Source organism: Dermacentor andersoni, chromosome 1, assembly GCF_023375885.2.
Source record: "Dermacentor andersoni chromosome 1, qqDerAnde1_hic_scaffold, whole genome shotgun sequence".
Lineage (NCBI taxonomy): Eukaryota > Metazoa > Arthropoda > Arachnida > Ixodida > Ixodidae > Dermacentor > Dermacentor andersoni.
Window position 1 is genome coordinate 102290290 of NC_092814.1, and position 19648 is coordinate 102309937.

Below are 19648 nucleotides of genomic sequence, written 5' to 3' on the forward strand. Positions count from 1 at the left end.
TGGGCAAACACAGAGCACAGAATGGTTTACAGAAGCTATCTTTTTACCGAATGCGTACAGGATGACAGAAGACTAGGTGGAGCGATGAAATTACGAAATTCGCTGGCGCTAGTTGGAATCGGTTGGCGCAGGAAAGGAGTAATTGGAGATCGCAGGGAGAGGCCTTCGTCTTTCAGTGGACATAAAACATGATGATGATGATGATGATGATGATGATGATGATGATGCTGATGACAGTGAACGCTCACTGTGCGCGGTAGCCGCGATGGAGACCCCCGAACCGGTTTCTTGCGTGAAAGGTAGGCGATCGGTGAGAGCAAACTATGTGAAATATGCTCTTATACTGGACCGTCTGTATAATGGGAGCATAACAAAATGAAACCTCAATGCAGCGATCGAACAGTTCGCAGAGACCGACTGCACGTCTGCATGTATGTCCGCGCACAATGTTCTGCTTTCGCTGCGAGCACGTTTTGCACCGTGCCATGAGCTTTAGGATGCATCATGTGAGCATTTGACAGTACACAAGCAAGCATTGTTGCGTGGACGCTATCAGAGCTGCTCAAAAATAATTTCGTTATAACTAGGGACTTCAACGCATGCGGCGACGTGTGATATGCCTTTGCAATGATTCAATCTTCTTTTTTGTTTTTGTTTTTTCGAAATACTTTGGATATTTCAGTACCATTATTTCAATTTCCCGCTGATTCTTCTTTCTTAATCCAGTATACAATCATTTTTTGGTGCTAACACAAACATGAGCAGATGTCCGGCGTTTTTTAAATATGCTTCTTACTGTTCCCTTTCCATTCCAGTAAACTTGCAAGTATCAAGCAGCGACAAGTTCATAGACGAAAACGTCATGACATTAGCCGGGTAACGCGCGCGGGCGAGCTTCTCAGTGCGCGCTTCCTGCTACTCACTGAACACCATAGCCCCGATGCCGTAGCAGAAATCTTCCTCGTGGAATTGCTTATGCAGACCGGAGTTGTAGCCGATGGCTGCTTGCCGGTTCTAAATTTCGCGATCCAAGCTTCACGCAGCTTGTTGTCCTGCGGGTACGTGTGAAGGCTGCCGCCGGGCCCCGTTGTGTACGTCCGGCACTGGCACCAAGCAGTAGCCTACCATGTTCGACGTCTTCAAAGGCCGCCACTGCCTATTGTAGTGCTTCAACTGTTGTCAAGTAGACACCCGAAGCGCTAAAACATCCCTACTTAATCGAAACTGCAGCGAATGCGGGACTTTAAACTTTCGTTTTCAGTTTGCTTCGGCGCTTCCGAAGCAGCCGACGCGGTCGCTGTGTCCACATGACCCCTCGTACAATGTCACACCGACGGCAGCGCCAGCTTTTCCAGTGGTGGAAAATTTGTTACGCGTTCGAGTGTTCCCGCTCATATTGCTCAAGATAGTACGAATCTTGAAAGAATACATATACTGCAAAAAAAGTTTGCTCCAGCACTTTTTAATGTACCATTTAATTCCCATACTTCATAAAAGCGACTTCTACCCGCAGTCTCCTCCATCGTTGATGGAAATAAACAAGTTATTATTATTATTATTATTATTATTATTATTATTATTATTATTATTATTATTGTTGTTGTTGTTGTTGTTGTTGTTGTTGATGCGATTTCTTTCGCCGTGTCTCCGAAAAGGAGCGGTGTCTTGCTGACTAAGTGCGCTGAAAACCGAGTGGTCGCCGGCTCATGCAATGGTGAGTACAACTCCTACTGCATTTCTTTAGATCTTGTTGTGTAAGTGAAGTACAGGCAGACTTCAAGCAGTTATCGAGTTAAACGCTTTTTAGCGTTCTTGGGGGATCCCTTGCTCCGTGACAAAGACATACTCTGTCATTTTACACGCATTCGTCGCACCCACGCCGCACCACCACCGTCCTTCTCGCTAAAGGAAGCAGTGGCATTACGCCGGTTACAAACCGCAACTTTTCCAAATCTTGTCTCTCTCAATAAATTCTACCCACAATGTTATGCAGATCGTTGCCCTGGCTGTGGCAGCTCGCCCACAATCTTCCACGTCACGATTGAGTGCACTGCAAACCTCTTTCCTCCCTTGCCAACTCTCCTTTACCCTCTACACAACAAAGAGCTGTGGGACGATGCCCTCCGCGACGGACCTCCCGAGGTCCTCCGAGCTGTGATACAACGGGCTCGAAACATCGCCGGAATCATCTTAGGGACCCTGGACTGAGCGTTCCTCCCACACTGCTCTCGCCATTCAAATATTATTAATAAAGATGTTTTACTCTCTTGGCCAGAAGAACAGCGGCGCTCAGAATAAAAAGTACAAATCATCTCGTTTACTTTTGCGATAAATTAGCAGAGATCCTCATACAAGACAAAAAGTGAGGGAAAGTACGAAAATATGTCATAAAAAGTGGGATGGAATAAATCAACTATAGTTTTCCTAATAAATAATGATTACCTGAAGGAAAATCACTACTTGGACTCTCTGCTCTATAATTTGTTAGCAACTCACATGCTGGGAAGATAAAGATAAATTATGTGCATTTACATGTCAATTACTCTTTCCTAGTTAATATAACTAGCATGTCTTTTTCTCGTAATACACGCCGATGCTTATGCGATTACTGAACGTGCCTGTCTCAACACGGATTCCCTCGTAAGGAAATGTTAAGCTGATTTTTGTTTCTTTCTATGGTAGTTGCCACGACGAAACAGTCATTGCTTAATAAAGTTGCTTCAGTCTGTTGAAAAAGAACATTTAAAATATAGAACACTTAACGTTGACGTTCAAATTCTAGCCATTCATTAGCTATTATGGCCATCTCCACCCTATGATGCACCTAAGCATCGGCGCTTTACAGGGTTTCTCCGTCATCTCAATCATTCGCCAGCAGATGTTGCTGTGCTGATGCCTCTCGTATTCTTGGATGGCGTGAGTAAACGAACATTCATAGCCTCCAATAAAGTTGAAAGTCGTTAGTTCTACAAGGGGTGGATTCTGGCAAACCACTGTTGTGTGCTAAGTAAAAGTTCGGTGTGCTCTACTTAATTAGCCGATGAAATAGTCCACAGGTTATCAGCGACGCCCCTCACTGCGGTTACAATGACATCGATGAAACCACTCGCGATTCCTTATAAACATTTCCGGACACTTGTGCTGAAAAAAAAAGAAAACATTGATAACATTGGTCGCGAATGCGCCTATGGTTCGGAGTTCGTAGGGTGTTTCATCAAACAAGAAATAGCACCAAATATTGTTGACGCCAACGGGATTTTCGCGGGCAGGAAAAAAAGAAGGCCGGTGAGGTCTATAAAACAAATCAGGGCTGAAACGCATGAAGGCGTAAAACGCTTGAGCTCTGTTGTGGCCAGGTACTCGGAGAGGTTGTCGAAACCCGAAAGCGTCGGATAAACTGTATTTCCGTGTGACTTGCTCTTACAGCCTGAAATTTAGAGATGTGCTGTTATGGTCGCACGTGCATATTCAGAGTGAAAGCCCCTTGATGTCTGGCTGCATGCTTGAGCTACGAGAAAATAAAACCTCGTCTTCGCTTCCTGTTTGTGAAAACGTGAAAAGCGCTGCATCTATTCCAGCTGCGTGCTCAAATTTAGGCGATACGGAGCCCCCTGCCGCTCGTCCACCTTCTAAATTTGACTCAAAATTTGGTAGATGGGGCAAAATAAAGAGGCCAGACAAATCTTGAACGCAATCTTCGGAATGATACAATGCCGGAGCATCAATTCTTCGTTTGGCGCAGAGGTATTGAACAACCAACTGGTGAGGGAAATGCGGCGGTGCATACTATTATAGTATGCACTGTCACAAGCATGTAGCCAGACATCAAGGGGCTTTCACTCTGAATTTGCATGTGCGACCATAACAGCGAACACCTTTGAATTTCAGGCTGCAAGAGCAAGTCACAAGGCAATTCAGTTCTTCCGATGCTTTCGTGTTTCGACAACCTCTCCGAGTACCTGGCCACAACAGAGCTCAAGTGTTTTACGCCTTCACGCGTTTCAGCCCTAATTTGTTTTTTAGATCTCACCGCCTTTTTTCCCCTGCTTGTGAAAAGCCCCTTGGCGTTAACGAGATGCCCTCGGAGGGGCGACCCCGTGGGCTCGATCGAGAGGAAGCCTTGATTGCTCTCCGCGGCTTTGCCGGCGGCTTCAACGTGGAGTCACTTCGTGCAGGGGCCGCGGTTGCACATTCGCTCAGATCACTTGTGTTGCTTGCTAGTTGTTAAAGGCAGCAATTTTTCTTTGCTGCAGTTATGTCGTCAGCTTTCTTTTACTAAGCTGCTTCTTGGTTCTCACTGCGTGGTTCGCGTTCTCATAGAGATAGCAAAAAGAAATCGGATATTGCCGCAAAAGAATTTTAAATTTTGAACTCCAATGTTGTTTACTGTGGACCCTTGAGGGTAATCATGTAGTAATTTAATCTGAAATGACAACATAAAATATAATTACTGCGTCCTTTTAAAACAAAAAAAAAAGATTAAATAAACTGCTGGCAGAAGCGTTCGTGCATCGCTTTTCCAATGGTCAAAAACATCTACTGGTATTAAACACGCCTTGACCACGTATATTAGAGCAGCCGTGTAGGAGCGTTTATTGCAACAGCGGTGAATAAATCGAATGTGTACATGGCCTGTGCCATGATCAGACGAGATGCTTGGTTTGATCCGCAGCACTTTTAAGGGACGGCGTTTCGTGTTATGTTTCGTGTTATGCGCTTTGCGCGTCTGTCATTCTTATAAAAGCAATCTGCCATATTCATGTTAGTTGCGCTGTGGCCGTATGCCCGAGTTCCATGTCTTGGTTTTTTGCGAGTACATCTCTTAGCTCTTACATAATAAAACGGCTGGATTTCCTTTCTCATTTTGTTATGTGTCTTCTAATGCCGCATGGCAAAAATTCGCATTGACTAGCATACTGTCAGAACTCATTTGCTGCCACTGCCAAGAGTGAAATGTTAAGTTTTCCTACCCACCGAAACCAAAACCCCATTTTGAGACTCTCACTTACAACAACAGGGGCATTGACAATGGGAATCACTTGAAAAGGCCTTTGCATTTGTTTTAATTGCGACAACGGTTAAGTGCTCGAAATTGGGTTTGCTTTGTCCGTCTGCGCATTCCGTTATGCTGACGACAACCACAGTAGTCATCGACGACACCTATCCATGGAGTCTCTCCTTTGAATTTATAACGACGATTCTTGTCGTCGACAGGCCACCTCGCTGTCCCCAGCTGCATCATCACCACAGGGCGCAGAAAAAAGCTTACCCACAACCACCGCCACCACTACTGGGATTTGAGCCCATGGTCCTGTGGTGATGCTTCTTTTGGAGTCGAGCGCGCTACTCACTTAGCTAACACGCAATAGCAGCTGAGGGCAAATTACTGCAAGGTGCTGCGCTCCACACCACACAGACTCCGAGAATGGTGAAGTCAGGCCCATAACAAGCAGAATTGTATGAGGATGACATTATGTGCATCTCACAGATATTAATTCTGACAAGATGGCGGTGTGCTGGTGTGCAATTCTTAGTCGTCACGCTCATGAAAACAGCGCTGGTGGTAAAAAGGAGGCGTGCATGACAATACTGATGATCAGCCTCAAACATGCCCACAATAGAATATGCTTCAAGTGGTTGGTGGAAAACAACGTCGGAAGAATCGACGCCATGAATTCCCAAGCGACATCACAGTGATAACGTCACGTACTTTCCACAGGGTGGTTTGCCAGAATCCGCCCCTTGTAGAACTAACGACTTTCAACTTTATTGGACGCCATGAATGTTACTTTACTCACGCCATCCAAGCATACGAGAGGCGTCAGCACAACGACATCTGTCGGCGAATGGTTGAGGTGACGGAGAAACCCTTTAAAGAGCAGATGCTTAGGTGCATCATAATGTGGAGATGGCTATAATAGCTAATTAATGACTAGAATTTGAACGTGGACGTTCCATGTTTTATTTTTTAAATGCTTTTTTTTTTCAACAGATAGATGTATGCCATAACCCATAACCAACCGCCCAATAACCACTGGCTTCTTGTTTAGTCCCAGGTAGTTTGAGAGCGCAATTAATTGAGGAAAAAGCAGGCGAACAAAAATGCGATAGTGGTCTTCATTGTAGGACAATATATGATGTTGTTCAGAGTGGAAGTAATCACCAAAGTCTGCTTTCCCCCTTTCTTTAGGGGGGGAGGGGGCAGAAGTAGCGCTGTTGGGTCAGACACGATGCATTTGATGGACGGTTTGCAAAAATACTGTTGCGCATGCATGAACACCGCTGTCACGAGCGCCCTCTACATGGTTAGATACGAGAAGCAGACGAACAACAAACGCAGCCCTAGCGCGCCTTGACACACCGGTTTGTGGTGGTTTTGATCGTGGTATTTTCCTGTAAAATTGGCTAGTTGTGTTGCGTATTGCGCACAAATCGCTTCACTAGCAAACGGAGCACGAGTTCATATCGGTTTCCGTACGAGAAGAGCTATCCGGCGAGGAAAGCAGCATGGATAAGCGACGGCCGGAGATGCCATCACAACACAACTTGCTCACTCGATCATCGCAGAGCCGGTTCTGATCGCGCTGCTTGCGGCTACTGAATTCTTATATGCCAGCGTCGCGAGGTAATTTTGGCTTGCAAGCTTCGAGACACATTTAAGCGCCGCCACATTTTGCCGGAATGTGGAAAGCTCAAGATGGATAAGGAGGGACATCGCTTGCGGAAGCGTAGTGGTGTCACTCAGATGTCGCTGACATGCAATTATAATAAATTTTATAAAGTGATGTCGAAAGTGTGCCTCATATGACAATCATCGCCCAGTACTATACGCCATTGAAGTGATCGAAACACACCATCCGAATGCAGCAAGTTGGTGTCGCCGACGGGCAGCGCGGAGCGACAACCGTGCGATGCAGTTCGCCTGGTTTTCTCTTTTCTGCCGACGGTGTACAGATATCCTAAGGTGTTTTTCATTTGGCCTCTTAATATTCATACATGCATTATAGAGTTCGCAAAAAACTATGCGTTCACATTCTAGCAGAAGTTTCTTTGTAACCGGCGACACATACGGGCAGCGAGGAAGGCCTACCGTCTTCAACGGTGGCAGTAAGTGCATACAGTCGAGATAACGGCGCGCCGTTTGCGACTTTCCCGTGTTTACCGTACGCGAAAATGGACTGTCGTAATAAGACAAACAGCGCCTTGAAATTTTGCTTTGTTGCAGATGGGCCATATTAGTACGTAAACTCTCCTAAGCGAAGCATCACGTTCGGCGCGCTGACTTTGTCGGCCGCCGCCAATCGCTCGAGCCGGTAGGCCTAGCTCTCGGTTGTCGAAGCAGCAGCCGATGGCGCTTGTAATGAAAACGCCGCGAGTCATAAAGCGTTTATATTCGTAAGCATTTTAGCGCCTGGACAATTGTGTTGCGGTTAAATGAACACAGAGTTCATTCTCTATATACTCTGTCGGCAACAAACAACAAATAAGGCCTTGCACTTTGGTCGCTGCGCACGGGCAGTCTGCGAAACCAAGTGTGGTCACTCGGCGACTCATCGGCAGTGGCTTTCGACGACGTGCGCTCCGCTCTTTGTTGAAGGAGTGCATGTCGCTCGCATCAGTCCCGTGCTGGCCTCAGCAGCCTCCGAAAATACGATATTTTTAACGTAATCTTCTTCCTTAAGTGCTGAGCCTCGATGAGCTTGGTGAATAGTGGCAGTTACAGAAAGCAAATACTGCCACACGCGATCAGTTTGAATGGTACGCTTTGAGAAGTCGTAGGTCCTTGTCATGTACGAAAACTGGAATGCAGTGATGGCGGCTTCAATTATTTTTGCTGCAGTGAACATACACGCCTGCCGCGACAGAGGCCAGGCAGAAGCCGCGAAACGAAACTCGCTTTCTAACCACATACCCTCGCACGCAGAGCGCTGCATCTTTGCCTGTTGTGCGCCAGATGGCGCTCACTACATTCCAAACCGTCTTGCTGCGGTAAAGCTAGGGAAACAATGGAGTATGTTTTATTAGAAATTGTATACATCTGCCCAGCGGTCGATTTAGGCACCACTGGCCTCCTTGACGCCCTTGGATTCAGCGAAAGCAGGGGAAAAGTAAACATGCTTGCAATAGAGATTAGTAAGAGGCGATTGGAAGATTGGTGGAAGAAAAGTAGGGAAATGACAAAAAAACGGACACGTACAAAAGCAAAGTTCCCAATAAGGGGTCACAAAATGTGGTTGTGGGAGTTCACAGTGGTTTCTTTCTTTTTCTTTTTTAACTTGGGTAGGACATTAGGCAGTATAATAGCAAGAGCTTGGTGGTGCAACCCACCGCCCCGTTCCAAAGGGGACGCTCATAACATCCGTCCATCCATCGGTCCATTCGATAAATAGCGACCACAGTGGCGGCTTTTGATGCCACAGATATTGTTGTCCTGCCTTCCCGAAAAAAATTTCCGAAAATTTGTAAGTTTAAAAAAAGTTGGAGCACGTTTACAAACCTGTAACTCTCCACCAACGACAACTATCCCAGTTTTGTAAACGGCACCTTTCATGGCAGCAGTCTCCAAACTACAGCCCCCGGAAGCCTCCCGGCCGCCCTGGGGCAGGTGGCGTTTCCTTCCTATGACGGGCCGCCCGCAAGGCCACCCAAAAAATAAAAATAAAATAAACGTTCCTCCCCGCAAAGCCACCACTGCACCTGCACCGTTTGAGTAGTTTCTTGTACCAGTGCCAAGTGTGAACTTCTCTCTCTTTTCTCATCTTTCAATGCCCTTTCCCCAGTGCGGGGTGGCCTACGGGCCTTTCCCTGATAACTTCTCACGCACTCTCTCTTTTCCACTGTTGTGCTTCCGCTTGGGAGCCAGCTTCACTGCAGTCCCAACGTCACGCAACCTCGTCCGATGCAGTGGCGCCGAATCAGGAGCGAATATCGCGTCAGGAGTGCGCGATTGGCCAGTCCGGGCCACCACGCCGAAAGACGCACTGAAGCTCTCTCGATTTCGCCCATATAAGACCGGGCGTACTGGGCTGGAGAGCTTTGCCAGCTTTTGGCTCGCAACACGGCACGCCATGCAAATAGATATACGTATAAAGCTCCTTTCTCCGTCACCTCGTTCCTGAGGCTGGGCTCGGTACGGCTGCAGACTAGATCCGCCTCTGCCCCGAAACCCGGAATAAGGTATCCAGTATGGCAATGATTATTGTTCACAAGCAGCATACCCACAAAATGGAGCATGTAAGGCTACATGGCTGTTAACACAAGGAATAAGAAAAAAAGAAAAAAAAAAAAGAAAATCAGGGTGACTCTTCAAACGGGAGGTTGCGCAACTTTTTTGGTCTCTTTTTAATAAAATTAGCCTGTGCTCCTACACTTGCACAAGTTCATTCGAGCAGTTCCTAAAACGCAAAAAGTGAACACGGATTTGCGAAAATCCCGGTGTTGCTGTAGCGACACACAAGCGCAGTAAAGCCCCTTTGTAAACAATGGTGACGCTTTCCAACACGCCTCAACGCCTCAGTATCTGCTTGGTGCATGCTAATGTGACTGCAACCAAGCAAAAAAACGGTGCTACTGGCAAATGTTAACAAGCTTGTTTGGAACCGCGAATGTCTAATAATATTTGAAATCGATATACCCGCTGGTGCTACGCGGTAAAAGCAAAGTTGTAATCGTAAAGAAGTTATTTAGCTCCTTTGATGTACGTACGTTGTGCCATGGGGCAAACACGACTGAATTAAACAATTATTATTTCCTTAAATCAGGTCGATTACTTACAATAAAGATCTTAGTCTACGTCCAGTACCGTTGCTTAGTGTTTGGTCACTTTCACTATATTTTAGTTAGTTCTTCATTGACCACTGCCCGACACTGGTCACCAATCTTGCCCTCGGTCCAGAAAGTTGGGAAACACCCGCTTTAGAGCATCCAAAGTGAAAAAAAAATTGATGTCTGAATTTATAGCTTACATGAAATTGTTACAACTTTCCCGGGGGTATTGTAAGAGTCCTACTCACAAATAAGTGGTATACTTGAGAACGGCGCATAATACAAATATTTACCGCTTAAATTTATTGTTGGGTGACGTTTACAGAATTGCATTATCGATTTTTATAGCTGCAATTCTTTTTTTTAATTTCCGTGCCGACAATTTATGTAAAACAATTCATGGTATAAATAAAGAATCCGCTTTCTACAGTCACCAGATGTTCACTTTTTCTTTTAGATGCAACAAGCCTCACCAAAATTGGTTGTGTAGTTGTTGAGAAACACGATTTTTCTGTTCCCAAGTATTTAGATGGGAGTTTATGAGCTAAAGCTTCCTCTTGGTTCAGGGGTTGTCTCAGGATAGCATTTATACTTTTATACGTATTTGAATAGGCCACATCGGAGTTGGGCCGGAGATAAAGCTTCCTCTTAAGTCCAGGTTCAATCGCAATTGCGTTGCATTAAACCAAGTGTTACGAGCTGTGGAGGCGTTACAATTAACACTTGCCAAATTTCGCTTTAAATGTACGTGTAGCAAAAGAAATATATATCATAAGAAGCCCACAAACACTGACGCCAAGGACAACATAGGGGAAATTACTTGTGCTTAATAAGGGAAATAAAGAAACGATAAATTAATGGAAATGAAAGTGGATGAAAAAACAACTTGCCGCAGGTGGAGAACGAACCCACCTGCGGAGATTGTGGGATCGTCCGCCACCTGCGGCAAGTTGTTTTTTCATCCACTTTCATTTCCATTAATTTATCATTTCTTTATTTCGCTTATTAAGTACAAGTAATTTCCCCTAGGTTGTCCTTGGTGTCAGTGTTTGTTGGCTTCTTATGGTATGACTACTAAAAATCGGGCCCCTCGTTTAACCCCCTTTCTTCTCTTCCAAGAGAAATAAATATACGAAACAGATACGAGCGCGCTCAGCGACGGCGCGTCATGCGTACAGACGGCCAGACTGCCTCGTTACACGCTCACCTGACCGCGCACGTGATCACAAATAATCTTACGAGGCCACAACTCTCACCCGGCGATCACCGACCGACGCGACCTTTGTAACGAAGCCATCTTTACACTCGACACCTTCTCCGCCGACGCGCACTCACGTGCGACAAAGCCCCGTCTTCGCACGTGTTTCAGCGCCCGCTCGCGGACGCCGTCGGCGCACGAGCTTACGACGCGTGACTCGCCGCCGGCCCGAGCAGCGGCGGCCCATTGTCCGGCGCGGTGAACCGCCGGCGTGGTTGTGCGGTAGGCGGGGTTCATTGTTATTCTGAGCGCACGTCTCGGGGACAAGGGCAGACGTTCTAACGAACCGGAATTGCTGACGCGTGCCGCCTAATGGTTTTCCTTCCGAGACAGCCATGACTAGGGACATGCAAGAGTCGATTCAAAGTGAAAGCTCCAAGTGGAAGAAACTTAGCTGAGTGCCGTCGTTCTGCAAGCGTTTGCATGCAACCTTGAAGCACTACTAGTCTTTGTTCGCTGAATACAGAGCTGAAATTCAGAATGTTGTTAGAATAAATTGATGCGTTCTGTGATATGCATTCATCTAATTTTAACGCTATAGCGTCAAAGAGCCCGTGTCGCAGAAAATCTGGTGTCGGACGCCGTTACGGCGAAAAGCTTTTCGAACCACACATACCCAGGCCTGCTATGTGACGCAAGGAATTGACCAAACTAATTGAATTGCTAAAGCTAAAATACATAGAAAAATCGTAAACTACGACCTGCAAACAACTTACAGACACGATAGCTCTCGGATTGTCATTTTAATTTACGAGAAAACATCATTCTGTTACGCGACAACTCAAACAAACCCACTTTCAGCGTTTCTACAAATCATAGAGCGGAGACGGCGTCCGCCATTTGCGCACGCCGGCGCGTAAATGTGTCAGAGTCCACAGAGCGGCGCGCGCGGTTCTTTCAAACACTTCCAGATAGCGATCGCCTCCGCCGCATCGCAGCCCATGCAAGAGGCCGAGTCTCTACGACAAACCCCGCCTTCGTGCATAGCGTCCGCCGCGAGTGTTTCCCAGTAAATATTACGGTTACATACGCTGCAGTCCCGGGAAGCGTGAGAAGCAGACAGGGATCTTTGAATGATCTCGCGTTCCACTCTTAAAGACGAAGCTTAAGCGTCCTCCACATTTTTTTATGCACAAATTACCTGCCTGATTTATATTTTCTAGTTTTATAATAACTTCCTTGTGAGCATCTATAGTTCTTTAACACTGCACACAGAGTGCTCATTAGCAGGATTTTTATTAAATCTAATCCCTCATGCTTCGACAGGAGTGGCTTTTAAATGTCACCTTTGTCTCTTCCTGTCATCCGAAAATCAGCAGCTAGGCAATTGATTTTCTAAATTTGCTGTTCTTAAAATAAGAATTTCAACCATAAAATTAGAAAAGAAATTAAAAAGGACGAAAGAAACTAAACTGGTGAAAATTCACGTACATGTCAGGCAACGTCCAAAGCACTGTTACAGCGTAATTTTTCGTCTTGTCTGGTGATTACAGAATGAAGAGTGACAAGACTATCAGTTAAGGTGCCCATAACGAGCATTAAGCTAAACGTTGCATTCATGTAGTAGACCACGTAGTACATTAAGTTAATTCATCATTCTGTTCAGATTCATAATTCTAACCTTCTTATAAAACACACACAAAGAGTAGGAAAGAGACGGATGGCCATGCCATCGGTGCACACGGGAACTGTGGTGAATCACGAGTCAAGAAAGTTAACTGAAATTCACTCCGTCTTGAACGTTAGCCGCCTGAGCGAGAGGCTTCGCTCGAGGAGAGAGGGCCGTGCCGAGTGCTTCACCTGAAGGCAAATCCTCGATGACCCGCATTTTCTGCGACGCTAGCTAAGTAAGCCGTCGTAATGAATCCACAACAAGCGTAAGTCATCGCGCGACTCCGGTAGTAATTACTGTATCAAACTTCACCATTACGTTGCTCAAGGTTACCTTATATTATACGCCATCAAAGATGGGAAAGCTACTATCGACAATGGTTTTTTCACACAAGTTTTTACAAGAAATGTGTGCTTAAATGACCGCAGAACCCGTGAAAAGGGGCGTCGGAAATCCTGATTTAAATTTACGGAAGCAAATAAAGGAAGTATTATATCGTATTGATTATCTATTTAAACGAGTTCTACTACTGCCTAACGAAAGTACTCGTGGTGTTGTCAATCGCTAGCGAGCGCTGAAGATTTTGCAGTAAGTAAATACGCAAGTCGCTGGACGTTTCCTCAAAGCCTTTCTTGGAAGAAACCTTCCGATGTTTCTTTTGGTGAAATGATTACGCTACCGCTGCTTGGCATTCTGGTTTCAGCGACAGCCTTTGCATATAGAAGTGATGGCAGCTGACGGTTTTGCTTCCGAAGGATACCCAACACCCATGTTCCTCTTTCTGCACAGTTCCGAGTGGCAAACCCGATAAGCCCGATCAAGTGACCTCCCTAATTTGCTTCTCCTCTCCCTCTTTCTCTGATTGAAGAAATGCATACAAGGGTTAAAAAATTGCAGCAATCATTTACTACAATGCTTACTGTCTATTGGCACGGTATACGCTTTCGGTTTTACGGAGTTTCTCCTAATACTATGTCACCGCGTAGATTGCCGACGTGATTTTATGACCTGTGACGTGTATTTTAACGGCCGTTTCTCAGAATAGTTGCTTTGCCACAGCAAGAGTAAGTCAGCAGTGGTGCACGCTTTACAGGGGCACATGCCAAGAGGCGAAATTAAAAGCGCTTGGGGCGGGGAGGGAGAAGGGGGTCTAAGAGCATGGAGCGAAGGCCACAAAAGAAGAAAAAAACAGCAGCTTATTGTTGATATAAAATATATATTGTTATATATAAAGTGAAAATGAGACATCCGCCTAATTGTAGCAATTGCTCTTGCCTTTGTTTCGGGTTGTTGACAAATTCGACTTAACCCTGCCACCTGCTAGCCGCCTGGTTAGCTCAGATTGTAGAGCGGCTGCCCCGGAAAGGCGGTGGTCCCGGATTCGAGTCCCGCACCACCAAGAATTTTTCTTCAACTGCGAGGCTTTTCTTTTGAGGAACCCGTATGGGTCTATCGTTCTTTTTTTTTTTAATTATGGGGTTTTACGTGCCGAAACCACTTTCTGATTATGAGGCACGCCGTAGTGGAGGACTCCGGAAATTTCGACCACCAGGGGTTCTTTAACGTGCACCTAAATCTAAGTACACGGGTGTTTTCGCATTTCGCCCCCATCGACACTCGTGGTCAGCAGCCCAACACATAGCCACTGAGCAACCACGGCGGGTCTCTATGGGTTTCCTTTGTATCAATTGCTACAATTGGGTGGATGTCTCGTCGTTTTCAGTTAACTACTTACTTCTCTCCACCTTGTGCGTTTCCGCAGAACTATTATGTTATGTATATATATATATATATATATATATATATATATATATATATATATATATATATATATATATATATATATATATATATATATATATATATATATATATATATATATGACCTTCACGGATACTTGGAGTTACAGCGGTTATTGTCAGTCAGCATACCGATGGTATGATACAGAATTTGAACACATAGTTAAACTTACGTGCATGCGTGCATTCAGGATACAATTGATTAGTACGGAAAGTACCAATCTAATACAGTTGCATTCCGAACATGTGTAAACAAAGGGCAGACAGTCAGAGACGGTGCCGGAGTGGCTTACTTTAGCCGTGTATGGGTCGTTCCGGCCACTTAAATGTCCTTGACAAGTTTGATCAGTTCAGTCTATGTGCTAACTTTCCTTATTCGTCCCGCTGACACTCAAATTCTCCGCTTCTCGAGGTGCTATTACCTGTGAATGCACCTGGTGTTGTTTGCCAGAAGCGTTGCGGATGACCACTTTAAATGAAGCACCAGGCTTCGATCGTTTCCTTTTCATCCCCTATCACATAGAACTTGCGTTATGATGGCCGATTTTTATTGTGTCATATCGAGCTTGAATGGTACACGCGAATGTGTGTATGTGTACGTGCGTGCGTGCGTGCGTGCGTGCGTGCGTGTGTGCGTGCGTGTGCGTGTGTGTGTGTGTGCGTTTGGGGGCGGGGGAGGGGGAGCCGCAGTGCATCTAGGAGCTTGTATTACTGTTGATTGTGTAAATTGGCAGAAATCGGGCGCCACCAAGTTTCTGCATCTTGACTGCTGAGGGGAGAAACGAGATAGTGTCTTTTTATTTATTTGAAATTTCCTTATGGTTCGTATGAGGCATTCAATAAGAGGGGCATCTCGGTAAAAATATATGTGCACAGATCAAGACATAATATATGCATAAATATTATAGAATATAATAATATACATAGAATGTAATATACATACGACATAATATACAAATATTACAGCATTCCACACATAAAAAATAAAGGCTAGTAGACATATTCCACAAAACAGGCAGAAAGACACAGTCCCTAAAGCAAACAAATCAACGATGAACAAATGTAGTCACGTTAACGTAAGTCAAACAAGGATAATAAATTCAAGAATAACAAAGCAAGAGCATGAACCCAGAGGTGAATATAACAGCTTACTAGACGCATAAATATGAAAAAGAAAAAACAAACATGCCATTTGACGTCGCTATGCAGTGAATTACGAGCTTTTGAGATGGCGTAGTTAATATCAATTTTTTTTTTCGGCGACGACAAAATCAGGAAGCGGGTTCCATAGCCGGAACGCTCCTGCGGTTTGCTATAATTGTAAACAGGTAATACAGTGGTGCATTAGAGGATGGTAAAATGCGTTACGCATTTTTTTCCAGCTTCATTCTTCCGACTGTTTTTATCACAGCACAGCTTGTTTCACGTTGCGTGCAATGAACGGCAGTCTGATGTGAAGTTTTCGTTAATTGGAAACCGTAAATCAAAATCAAGTTATTCTTAGCACAACTCCTCATCTGTTCAGGAATTCTGCGCAAGTAGTAAATAAAGTCTCTAACAGCAATGTGAGGAAAATTCAGCACATAGCGCATCACATAATTGAGCAAGCACATTACGCCTAGTCAGAACAATCAAACAAACTAGCCATACTGAACACAGCCGGAATTCGGAGAGGAATATCAAGAGATACGGAAAGTCAGCGCAGACTGCATGAAGTATCAACGACGCTCCCCTGTTTAGCCATATACCCAATTTAGCCGTTCAACTGTACTTAACTTCAACTTAGTCACTTTCAATCCGTTAGTACACTCAATACTTATGGTGTGCATTTATTGCAATTATGATATACTGATATTTTACCAATGCGAACTATAGGAAGAGCTAAGTTGCCCACTTAATCTCTTCAGTGATGAACGACGGCACTGAACACGCCAATCGCGCAAAATACACTTTAAAAAAATTGACTCCCGCGCTTTCTTTTTTCAATCGCCGAAACCTGAGCACGCAATATGAAAAGTTAAAAACACTTCTCATCGCAGTTTCCTTAACGTGCTCATACCTATAAAACCATATGATAAAAAATTAAAAGAAAAGTATCGGTTTGTGTATTAGAACCAGCTGTTGCTGACATCAAGAAGTGCAAAAAGAAAGCAAGTTTAACGGTCATAGGATATCTCGGCACACAAAAACTCAGTGACGAAGAAAAGGTGCAACGCCTTTTAGCCTTTCGCTCCTTTTCCCGCACTGACTTCACGCTGCATCATGTGGGCGGGAGAGAGCCAAGCCGCGCGCTCGCGCGAAGGAGAGTTTGCCTGGAAGAAAACTAATTAGCTTTATTTTTTTCTTGTAGTTGTAGTTGTTTCTATCGCTACAAGGCCACATGGAAGTACCCTTCTCGTCAGGGGGCTCTTCCTCACACGGTGCCACGTATTCCTGCGACATGCAGACTCAGCGTGAATAGCATTTATTGAATAAATGTTGCTCTTCGCCCTGCGTACGCGAACAATTCTGCCCCCCCCCCCCCCCCCCCCTCCTCTTACCCGCACTTTCTTGGGCACGAAGGGCGAGAGCGGCCGCCCCGGTTCGGGGCCCTGGTTCGAGCCCCATCCGCGCCGCGGCGCCCACTGCGCGCCGCACGGCGTCTGCTGTTGGTTGCCCGACGTGTCCCTCAGACCGCCAGTCCCAGCGACGGCAGCGAACGCTCGACATGCGCTTTGGCCCGCTGCTCCGGCGCTCGCCGCAGACCGCGCGCTCTTGGGATTACGCCGCTCAGCTCTGAGCAAGTCGGCTCAGCCGATTGGCGCTCTCGGCGCTCACTTGTACAGCGCGCCGCTTGCGCTTCGGTCGCACTCGGACAGTTGCTTGCTCTCGTCCGCTAGACGACGACGAAGCCCTTCGATGCTTATGCACCCTTCACGGACGCTCTACGCGCTCCTCTTCTGGACGCTGCTCGTCACTTGCCCCGGCACTCCCGTGCACTACAAGGATCAAGGTGCGTGTCGGAGTGACTACTGTTTTCGTCCCCGCGTCGCTGTCAAAAGCAATGGACGAGACTTGCGAACCACTCCAGCTGCAGCATTCCTTGCAGTGCCGGTGGCCGCAGGTCACGTCCACGGCATACAGGCACAAACGGGCCCTCCGAAAGTTTTACTGTACAGGCTGACGTTTTTTGCAATACTATCATACATCTCAATTTCATATAAAAGCCTTTCAAAAACGTTTAAGGTCTTTCGTTTCTTGTGCTTTTCCACAAAAATAATTTCGCTGCTTTCATTCTATAATTTTCTAGCGCTTACTTTCTTCCATTTTTCTTCTAATAACATTTAGGAAGGGAGCCCACCAAATATAAATAAATATTTCGATTGAAATCATTGAACTTTTTTTATGAGGTAACTTCACTGCATACTTACTTCAATATTGAAAGCTTTTGCAAAGTAACTTTTAATGTATCATCGTATGTTGTACCTCGCACATTGTTTATAACTTTCACTCGGCCCTACAAACTGTTTCTTTATTTGCAGATAATGACGCAATACCAGAAGCATTTATCGACAATACGTTAATGTTAGAGTGATAGCATTTACGCATAAAACATGTTTTGGTGAATACTCTGGAAATATGTTTAACCTGCCACAGCCGAGCATCTGCTGTGGCGTGTATCGTACTTGGACATAACTTTGCGGCGTGTGGGGCAACGTTGCGCAATTCAGCGAATTATATGCCGCGTTCTTTTTTATTTAAGTGTTCCTGCTGACCTACTTGACCCAAAAGTTTTACAGAATGGTCTTTTGTTTTCCATAATGGCCACTTCGAATCTAAGTAACAGCTGAACGGATTACTTCCTTGCTTTCTCATGCGCATGTCATATTTCAGATGTTTAAAGATATTTAGGCAACTATCTGAACAGTGACACAATGATGTAGGCATGTTTTTTTTTTTTTTTTCAGCGTGCGAAATGTTACTTTCGCCGTACGGAATGTATGCAGCGTATTAAAACGGGCGCGATAAAGCACCGCATGAATAAGCTTCAACCTTCAATCACAGTTTCAATACAAGTTAATTCAAATGTCGCGCAAGTCTAACTAAAAAAAATGTGACCTGCTATTGAAACACAATTTGAACTACGGCATAATTCGACTAATTCCATAGTTAATGAAAGAAACATATTGCAGCGTTTGATTTCTTTGTTGCAGCGGAATAACGCGAATCAGCAGTTCTTACTGACGTACAAAACAGCGAGCAATTTCCGCGGACTTTATTTCCTTTAGCTCTCCCTCTGGGTTCCTTGTGGGATCGAGTACCGTAAACACGCATAATGTGGTCATTTCCAGTGGTGAACATGAAAATAAAAAAAAATTGCTAATAACAAGCAATCCAAGTGAAACATCGTGGATCAATCTATATCCAATTTTACTATTTTGTCGGCTGAAAACGTGCTTACGTAATGAATTGCTCTAGCTTGAAGCGCAATGCGTTGGGTGCCTATCTCTCTCTCTCTCTCTCTTTGTGTCAGTGTTTGGAGCAACGCCTGTAAAAGTGAATAACTGTAAGGCTTGAAATGAGCTGCTAAATCGTGCCTCGCCTTTAAAAAACTTGAGGCCTTCCCCCAGGCATTTTCACGAACGCACTGTTATTACGCAGAGACGTTGCAGATAGGCTCTCAGGCGCAGTAAAAACGGCAATTTCATTATGATGGAGTTGCATGACTTGGGATCTCGTCATCTGAAATGTAAATCATAGAGTGGAGTTTCCTCGACTTATAACAGACAGCTGCTTGTAACGAAGCTAAAGTTTTAGTATTTATTGTTTTGATTAACAACAAATATACGAACGCCAAAGTAGAAATTAATTTAGAAAGAATGTTTGTGAGTACGACAGTAACAGAATCATCAAAAAGCAATAAATATAAGAAAGGTACAGGAATATCGCCTTATCACGGCAAGCTGGTTGCAGAGCTCCTTTAACATATAGAAAGAATGCCCTTGCAAAGGAAATGTCGTGTTAATACATTGTACACAACTAGCCTGAGCGACAGCTTCAAACATAAAAAGAAAGAAAGAAAGAAAAGAAAAGCTCGTTCGCTCAATGTCTTTCTTTCTTTCTTTTAAAGCTAGAACGCAGTATAGACAGTGATATTAGTTGGTGTCATCTTTGCTGCCCATACTCAGTCAGTTGCAAAGCTTGACAGTATTTCACTCGGCGCCGATCAGGTAT

The 19648-nt window shown here is 45.0% G+C and overlaps 1 protein-coding gene across 2 annotated transcripts in view; it reads left to right on the forward strand.

Moving 5' to 3' along the window:
- Positions 1 to 17129: 17129 nt before the first annotated feature.
- LOC126545491 (neural cell adhesion molecule 2-like) overlaps positions 17130 to 19648 on the forward strand; it is a 613769-nt gene continuing 611250 nt past the window's right edge. For both annotated transcript variants that reach the window (XM_050193381.2, XM_055061846.2), the window contains exon 1: positions 17130 to 17426. In XM_050193381.2, coding sequence (XP_050049338.1) covers positions 17333 to 17426 — 94 coding nt within the window. In that variant the 5' untranslated portion in view covers positions 17130 to 17332. The remainder of the gene's footprint in view (positions 17427 to 19648) is intronic.